The sequence below is a fragment of the Taurulus bubalis genome (assembly GCF_910589615.1).
Source record: "Taurulus bubalis genome assembly, chromosome: 3".
NCBI lineage: Eukaryota > Metazoa > Chordata > Actinopteri > Perciformes > Cottidae > Taurulus > Taurulus bubalis.
Window position 1 is genome coordinate 12,871,440 of NC_136591.1, and position 9,422 is coordinate 12,880,861.

A 9,422-nucleotide genomic window follows, 5' to 3' on the forward strand; every position below is an offset into this window, starting at 1 on the left:
TCTCCGCTGTGCAATATCCTACCCGACAGCTATAAAACACTATTCGGCCTCCGATTGGAGAGGACTCGATGCCTTCCTCGGCTGGATTGGGTAGCTTTTAGATCGAGGCGTGTGATTGGTTAGGTTCAGGGTAAATACATCACGGTAAGCCAATCGCGAGGGAATGGGGCGGGGCTCTCCTTCTTCTTCGTCTGTTTCGTCGTATTTATGCGGATCACAGCCAACCCATAAAAACACCGCCACCCATTGTCTTTTTTATGGATAATGTCAATACAAGATTAACTACTGTAGCTGTCTTGTTTTATGCTATGATACCGTGCCAGTGGTGGATTGGCCATAGGGAGTACCGGGAGTTTTCCCGGTGGGCCGGTCAGTAATGGGCCGGCAATGGCTGACCTTTTTTTTTTTTTTTGTATGTAAAGACGCATAAGAGGCCCAGTGGCCCTATGATAGGCCCAGTAGTCCCGCCCACGCATTTTCCAGACCACCCTCGTCCAATCACCTTTAATGATGAGCTAATGACACATCATTAGCAATCTGTGAGAGAGAAGAGAGGCTTTGGCTGCGCCGGACGCGCCGGGTCCCTCTCAGGTGTCGTCGGACAGTGAAAGTGAGGCTCCCGCTGCCATGGTGGCACAGTGACATGACGTGGAGCTTCTAATGAGGACAAGACACGTCTGTATGAACGGACTCACTTTACTGGTGAACTGCAGTATTACAACTGTTAAAGCATTGAGAACAAGTTCTTGCACCCGACATGTATATATTTTCCACATGTAACATCAACATTAGTTAGCGTCAACAAGCACGTATCATTGTACTTTCTGCCTTCAAAGTAAAAGCACTTCCTGTTTCTATGCTCTTCACAATAAGAGTAAATCATGTAATAAAACAAGTTACAACATACAGGAGGGGGAGGAGGAGATTGGTGGTGGTGGTGATAGCAGGTGAGTGTGCTAGCTAGCATGTTGATGTTGTGGATAAACACTCATTCACTAAATGTTCAGAAACGTTGTCTCTGAACTTTACTTGACATAATAGATAGCGTGTGGTGTAAATCTAGTTCTAAAGTGTTGGAAAATGATATACTATCCTGATTAATTAACCACTATTTTATGGTGCTGTGGTTTGAGCATGCAGATCTGCTTTTTCACATTTTTTATAATTATAAATCAGGTCACCAGAGTTAAAGTGTTTTAAGTATCAAAATACTTTCTTTAAGCTCCAATTTGTTCAAATGTGCTTTACCTATTTTTTTCTGTCAGTGTTTATGGTTTATTGTCCATGCTTTTCTTTTTTTTTTAACACTTATTTATGGACATTTTCAGATTAAATTACATCAAATAAGAGACAAGGAGACAATGACCCATTTCAGTATAGTAGTGTTATTAAGGGCTTGTGTGATTATATGTACAGTACATCAACGGACCGAGTTGGCACAGTATCTGCGCGCGGATTGTGGTGGGTCAGTCTGGACCAAAAAGTCCAGGGCCGAATTTTTGTCCCAGTCCAGGCCTGTACCGTGCTATGGGTTTAAATAACACATTGTGTGACTATAAGTCACATAGAAGTCTCCCTAATTCTGTATGCAATATAAAGTTAAAAACGAGCCAACAAAACATGTAGTTAATGCCTTAGTTTATTGTCCGAATTATAAAATAAATGTTGTTAATAATTCACTCTGTCTCGTACTTTGTACTGCTTCATGTATTTACTTGGCACTAAAGGAATGGAATTTAGAAATCACTTCTCCTAATCAACCGTCCTGTTTTAATATGTAACCGTAGTTTTATAGCAGAGCGTATTGTTCCCGCTAGGTATCGACTGAAACTTTAGTGTCTCTTCCTTTCTTTTTCAAGTTACATCATTTCTGTTGTAAAGCTACGTTCAAGAACCGGTCTTAAAATGGTATGTTAGACAACAACAGTGTTTGCGATTAGTGCCCTAAAAAAACGAGCATTGTAATCAACGATTAGCCTATTAAACCCCTGAGAATGACAAATGTCTAATATCCAACAATTCAATGAGGCATCTGCACATTAGCTCACTCTAAGTCCGAGCATCTGCACCGTAAGTGTATTCAGGTGAATTGATACAAAACAGATAAGTCAGCTCTAAATTAATGGTCTGTTAATCAGTGAACTGGTTACACGTTTTTCTGCACTTACGTTTGGCTGAATTGTTTCAAATGTTTCACCGGTCAAACACAATTGTGAGTTGAGCCGGTGGTCCACATAAATCACAGTTATGCGTGCTTGTGTGTCAGTGTTTTCAACAATGATTTCGTTCACCCCTAATTCGCACTTGAAAGCAGCATCGCGCTGGTTCTTGTGGGAGTGACGAAACCCAGAGGAGAAGCTTGAAAACAAAAAGAGCAGAAGAAAAGGAAGTGTCTCCCGGAAGCAGCAGCACGGTTAGTTAGTCTGGGTGATCCTCAGGTGGGTGTCATCGAGTCAAAGCACCTTCTAATTCAAGTGGAGTCTCAACACTCAGGTAAGACACGTGCATCTATAACAGCAGTGGATCATGTGTTACTTTACTTTAGTTTGGATTGATACGATACGTCATCTCACTGGACTAATTAGTGTTTATTTCATCCCTGCAGTCTTCCCTCACCAAAGGTCAACAGGTCAATCCGTCCTCCGCTGATTTCATCAGGATCTTCATTGTTCTTCTTCCGCGATGAATATTGTGTCCCAGACGATGGAGACAGAGGAGGACCTCCTGACTTGCCTCCGAGTCCAGCTTTACCACCCCCAGCAGAGTTGTAAGGGCCTTTACGAGCTGCTCCCTCTGGGGACCAAGAGCAGACACTCGGCGGAGGACCCTCTCCGGCTGGGACGGGACGCCCAGGTCTGCGCCCTCGCCCTGGCCGACGCGCGGGTGTCCCGCAAGCAGCTGGCCCTGCACGCCTACCGCACGCCGCGCAGCCCGGACACGCTGTTCGCCATCCAGAACTTGAGTCAGCGGGGCCGGCTGTCGGTGAACAGCACCGCGCTGGGCTACCTGGAGAGGGCGGAGCTCCCGGACAAGGCCCTGGTCCGGTTCGGGGAGTACGAGATGCTGATCGTCCGGGAGTCCGGCGAGGCCAAGGGGAGCTTCGAGGTTGAGCTCGAGGTGCTGGCGACGCCCCCGTCCAGGGAGACGTGCACGTGCGGGCCCAGTATGACGCCTGTCATGGAGGCAGGCTCGAGACGGATGGACAGTGTCCCAGGAGAACTGCGAGAGGACCCCCTCGAGACGGATGAGACGGCCATGTACCGTTCATGATGAGACTTTTTTACTTTGTCATCAACTTGCACTGTGTGGTTGTTCTGTTAGTTACAGCATGCAGGCTCGGATGAATCCCTCTTTGTAATGTGAAATCACAGCTTTATTTTTGCTTATATACTGTATATATATTTATATATTACTCCATGTCTATAGATCAAAAAGCAGCACATTTTAAAGCTTTAAAGGCTGTAACTTTCAAAGATGTTTATTTTCTACTTTTTCAACTTGAGCACATGCTAAAAACAAGTTGTCAAACACTTCATGAGCCACATATTTGGACATCTCACATTTCAGGAACAGGTATGTGCAGATTTGATTGAAACAAAAGTTCCCTTCTTGACCTTTGGAAGCATGCGCATGTTCAATCTCATGAAGTATTCTTTTAAGCAAAGCTATCCCCATACAATCTTTAAATATATTATTACTGGTATACTCATCTGATTGCAGTGTTATAATATTATGTATGAGACTACAGCTTTCTAATAAATGTAGGAGTCAAATGCAAGTTTATCTCTGTAGTGGTGTAACATTGCGTGGACATACTAAAGTACAAGTACTATAACAATGTAATTAAGTACAACACTTGAGTACTTAATTACCCCTCCACCACTTATTTCAGAGCAAGCTGCGTAGACAGGATTGTTTTATTTTTAAGACTCTCAGAACAAAGCCCAGTCTTGCTATAGAATCTTCTATCTGCTTGCATTTCATTTACATCAGGGCAGCGATGTGAGCTCTTTAGATATTTGCAGTAAACAGCAGCCGGCATCGGGGACGGCGTGAGGCCGGACTGGTTCAGACGTGTAGTTGCTCGTCCGGTCTGGCAGGACCCAATAGGAGTCCTGGTCCTCAAGTCAGAGGTCACACTCCGGATATGATGTCCCTCAACTGGAGTCCAGCAAGAAGGGAGGGTGCTTACAGGAAGGAGCAGCCTTCCTGCAAGTACCCCCCCCCAGCTTCATTTGAACTCAAATAACCGTTAAAGCAAACCCCCCCCCAAAAAAGGAAGCGGGAAAGTAACTACTCATTCTTTGGCAGATGTGGAAGGATTTCATTTCAGTTGCCAGGTTGCGACATCTTGTTTTAACAATAGGAATTATCCAGCCGGGAAGGGAGAAACTGTTTTATCAGCGAGAAGGACATTGCCAAATCTTAAAAAAAAATAAAAATCATAAAACAGTTAGAACAATGTAACAAAATGTAGACTACCGTTTGTACTATCAACGTTTCAGTATATCAAAAACGGGGAAAGTTTAACCATGTTGCTAGATTATTTTAGGAAAAAAGAAAAAGGAAAGCAAGAGTGTCTGACTAAAACAAGTAAACAGGTTTATTTTCTCTGGTTTATCATGTTCGAACTTTTACTAAATAACACTATGCATACAATGTTTTATCCATCTTAAATGACAATTTATGTATAAAAAAATGCTACAAACATTTGTATGAAATTGCTTTCATACAGTAACCCAACGTACGGAGTTTTAGGATCATAGTTTATAGACTATATAAAAGATGGCCATGCAATGAATTCCAGGAGACTAATATGGTTTAGCCACATCAAATTTCCATCAGGTCGGTAGAGGGACCCCTGTCAGTTTGAGATATCATCAACTGCAGAGAATAATATGATGACAGTGCAGGTTTTTCCACGACGTACCCTCCAGATCCACCAAACTGTCACCGAGGGTCAAAAGCCACTTCCTGTAAACAAAACCAAAAGACACGTTCACTGACTGCCCACAGAATCAACAGTTCTGTTGTGGACTTCACAGTGAACTCGCGTCACCTTGAACTACCGGGACGTCTCATCCATCTCATTCCTGTGACGTTCAGAGGATTCCCTCCAAGATAGTCAGTCGGCAGAGCAGAGAGCGGCCTGGAGACAAAGAGACAGCGTCAGCGGTCCCACTCGTCACGTCATTACCTCATACAGAGGGTCATTCATCAACAACATAAAACTAAAAAAAAAAGGTTTATTTGGTCATTTTTTCCTGTGCCAGAGTATTAAAAAAAAAGTCAAGGTTTCACAAGTTTTCTGGGAACACTGCAGTTTGAATGCAAAAGCCCAAGAGGGAGGCATCATATTAGTACGTGGTGTTAAGGGGTAAGAGTTTAAACTGTGCCTACCTCGAGTCTACTGGATGCTGCCCGTCTTCCAGGGAGGACTTACCATGAGCTGGCCTCTCCTGCACTGAGTCTAACAACCTACAAAGAGCAAAAATACTAAGAATACCAACACTGCATGCAATTTGTGGTATACAACATATATGAGAAGACAATAACCGACTTAAGTGTAGTGTGAACGCGACAGAGGAAATGGAAGATGCAAAAAGAATGGAGAATAAATGTTCGCATGAGTCGCCGCAAAGCACATTTGATTTTGTTTCCACTTCTGGGGGTGGGGAGGGGAAGAGAGAAGAAAATAACGTATTGGCTTGACACAAGGAAGGCAACGGACTGCAGAGGACGCCGCGCAGAGACACTTTCGGAGGGCAACAGAGGGGACGTGAGAATCAAAATCAACGACTCAAGAAAGTAGCGATGGATTTTACCGTAGTAAACGTCGAGGGAACCGCAAAAAAAAAGAAATTGGTTTCCCCCCCCCCCACTTTGCACATGTTTTCCCCAGAAGTCTCACTGGGGTTGACTGGGGCCGGCGAAAGTCTCCCACCATGTGTCAAGAGGATGAACTCTGAAGGGTGTGAAGCACGTGAGATTTAACGGCCGGGTATTACGAAGTATATCTGGTCTGGTGAATGGCGGCTACCTGCCGAGTAAGACACACAAAAAAGGCCTACCGCAACGAGGAATAATTTCACAGTTAAAACGGAGTTTTTGGTTTGATTTGTTTATTAAAAACCCTTCAAATGAAAAGCAACTTGTAAAGTAAATAAAATCATACATAATGGTGCTATAGATTCTATTTTCGCAAGAAAAGAGAACACAAAGTTTAAAAAGAACAAAACCACACTGGAACTATGGACCTGTCATGCCTCTTCACTGAATAATTTATAACGTATTTTGAGATCAACCTTGGCTTTAGCACATTAATCCACAAAGACTATATTTAATCATTTTAAAAGGACTTTCCTTGTTATGAAATTATGTCAGTTTCCCTAGAGGCCAAATTAATTTAGAAAGATCGAAGCGCAGGAGGATTTTGACCACTAACAGTACTGCGTCTCGTTGAAATACACTTAGCACCTAAGCCAGCATCCTATTCTGCACAACACTTTTTGAACAGTAAAACAAGCAAGAGGAACAGAAGAAGCATGAACAGCTCAGAGAAATGTGTGAACTGTAGACATGGAATCATATATTTTAAAGTATGGGGCTGTCTGCAATACAGTATCTTCCAGTAAGTCTCAGGCGAACGCAACGCAATCCGCCATAGACGAGGGGGATGTATAGCGCCACGTACATCAGCAGACGACGACGACCTTGTCATATTCTAAACCTGGAAAGAGAGCACACCACACATGTCAAGGAGCGGGTTTTAGTCAGGAGTCGCGCAAGACTGATCTTTGATGCTAAAGCAACAATATATTAGGACTTGAGAGCACTGGCTGATGGGTTCAAACGTGATTCTATTGCAATTAAGGAATGCAGCTCATCGAATTGATTTGGGTATATATTTAGATAAGTCACCAGGTCTACTTCTTATTAATGCGATTAATCATATCAGGAATCATCCACTCTCCGTTCTCACCTTGAGTTACTCTCGTGGGCCTAATAGCCTGCGTATCGCGGTGGTGGCGGCGGTGCCTGTGACCCATCCGAGTAGGGGTCCCTGGGCCGGGGGGCCGCGTACATCGGGGCCGCGTACATCGGAGCCCTGGACAGTGGGGAGAGACGGGAGCGCTCGTAGGGGTACCCGTTACCAGCCGACATCGCAGGCGGCGGGGGGGCTCGTCTGATGGGGCTGCGGTCCCTGGTCATGTATGCGGGCGGAGCGGGCGGCGCACGCTCGTAGGGGTTGGGGGCCCCCATTCCGAGGCGTTCCCTAACCAGTGCAGAGGGAGGAGGCGGAGGAGGGGGGTTGATGCCGGAGCGCCTGTCATCAAACCCTGCACCATAAGGCCGGGCTCTGTATTTCTCATAGTAGTCGACCATCCCATAGGCTTCTCGCTCGCCGTAGCCACGGTCGGAATACGGCGCCCGTCTTGGGGGCGGGGGAGGTGGAGGCAGCGGCGGCGGAGCATAAGCGGACATGCGCTCTCTGAATGGAGGCTCGGGTCGCTCCCCTGGGAAGCGTGGAGGATAATAGCCACCTCTGTTTGGTGGAGGCGGATGTGAATGCGGATGCGGATAGTCCTCCTCCTCGTCGGGCCCCCCCCTAGGTCTGCTTTTTGAGACCTGAACATGTATGCGCTTGCCTGGGAGAGAGAAAATCAATGTCCTTCAGATCTAGAAAGGCAGACTACGAACAGTATGGACAACCTACGAACAGTATGGACAACCTACCCCCCCCCCCCGCTGAAAAAACAACTTCCAATCCGTTCATTCATGGATAAGATATCAAATTGACCTACCTTGAAATTCTGTGTTGTCCAGACCCTTTATGGCGTCCATGGCCTCGTCACAATTGGCCATATGTATGAAGGCAAAGTTCTTGACAATGGAGCACTCCTTGACTGAGCCGTACTCTTCGAACAGCTCACGGAGCTCATTGTCGAAACCCTTCTCCACATTGGCGATGTGGAGCTTCACAGGGCCCGGGTTCTTTCCTCTGCTGGGCTCCACATTGATGGGCCGGCCGTCCAGCTTGTAGAGATGGAGCTCGCGGATGGCCTTGGTGGCCGACTTTCGGTCGTCCATGTGGACAAAAGCATAATTCTTAAACTTGGCGCTCTCCGTCACGGTGCCAAACGGGGTAAACAGAGCTTCGACATCCTCCTTCCCAGTGTCCTGGGACAGGTTGCCAATAAAAATCTTGACCATGGTTGCTCCAGTGTACTTCTGTAAAAGGGATAAACAGAATGAAACACAGGCCAGCAACGTAACGTCAACAGGGGAAAGTAACCGGTGAGAGGGCGAATGGTGAATCCATAACGTCATAACCAGGAAATAGACAGCGTGTAATCGAGACGACTGCCGGGGGCAACCGGGGAAAACAATAAACTAGAATAACCTTATCAAACTTATCGACTTTCAATTACAGCTAACGTATTACAAACATAAATAATAAGCTTAAGTTGAAGAAGCTTCCATGTTTGCACTTCCTGGTCAGAGAGCCGCGAGCCGGGGTCGTTTCATTTGAATGGTTTGTAATAGCGCGCTAGCATTAGCTCAGTTAGCCATTTTGTCTCGTGCGACTATAACCAATTTAAATTCTGTTCGGCCGCCGATACTTCGTGCAGGTACGGTGGAAATGCGTGTGAAGCCACAGCGGTAATAAAAGCAAACGCAACGAATATAACTAGGCGTAAATACGAAACTACTCACATCTCGCTTCTGTTCGGCGCCACAACGAAGTCGAAACTGGCCAGGATGCGACCCAGTGGATTACCAGCTGGCGATGAGCGCACAAGTAGGGCTCTGATTGGTGCGCTGACGTGTCACTCAAAGCCCACGCGCCGTGATTGGCTGAAGACACGAAGGGCCTTTTATGCGGATAAGGCGTTTCATCATGGCGGCTCGCTCGAAAAGTTTGTTTTCAACATGTTTCCAATTTACAACTTTAATAACTACATTTGTGCATACGTCATTCTTCTTTTTCATATTTTTTTTTCATGTTTTGCGGTCACATCACATGTGAATCTATAATTTGAGAGACGCAGTTTGCTTATTTTCTTTATCTTTTGGTCACGTTACATACATATCTACTGTATTTAAGATGCACGAGGACTTGAGTCAGTGAAGAATCAGGGACAACGTACCTTTTACACCATACAATCAATAAAAAGCCCGCTGTTGAAGGAAGTGAATCACAATCGGGATGACACTTAAAAGTATAACTGGATTTCTGTCACTATAGGACATACATTGTATTATCTTACTCTGGATGCCCCTTGTTTGGTCCACAACGTCCATGTGAAGCAATAGCTCATCTGAACTGAGTCAGGCACATTCCACATGTGCAAGATAAAAATCAGTAAGATGGGAAATTACAAACACACCAAGTATATATCAGTGAAAAGACATAGGAA

General features: G+C 45.3%; 2 protein-coding genes across 3 annotated transcripts; one reads left to right on the top strand and one right to left on the bottom strand.

Annotated features, from left to right (window-relative positions):
• The first annotated feature begins 2,623 nt into the window (after positions 1–2,623).
• Positions 2,624–3,843, top strand: tifa (TRAF interacting protein with forkhead associated domain). The gene has a single exon (XM_079214976.1). The coding sequence runs from the start codon at positions 2,683–2,685 to the stop codon at positions 3,268–3,270; it is 588 nt and encodes a 195-aa protein (XP_079071102.1). The 5' UTR covers positions 2,624–2,682; the 3' UTR covers positions 3,271–3,843.
• On the bottom strand, positions 3,844–8,730 carry LOC306733693 (RNA-binding protein 4.1-like). 2 transcript variants are annotated; one of them, XR_013770953.1, is made up of 6 exons: positions 8,719–8,730; positions 7,806–8,232; positions 6,983–7,649; positions 5,401–5,478; positions 5,060–5,149; positions 3,844–4,974 (listed from the first exon to the last, which is right to left on the bottom strand). XR_013770953.1 is itself a non-coding variant. In XM_079214974.1 (4 exons), exons 2-3 carry the CDS (start codon positions 8,212–8,214, stop codon positions 7,003–7,005), a joined length of 1,056 nt encoding a protein of 351 aa, XP_079071100.1. In that variant the 5' UTR covers positions 8,215–8,232; positions 8,719–8,730; the 3' UTR covers positions 6,106–6,730; positions 6,983–7,002. The 2 variants fall into 2 exon arrangements, 1 of the variants encoding a protein (XP_079071100.1); XM_079214974.1 differs by lacking the exons at positions 3,844–4,974; positions 5,060–5,149; positions 5,401–5,478 and adding an exon at positions 6,106–6,730.
• Positions 8,731–9,422: the final 692 nt, after the last annotated feature.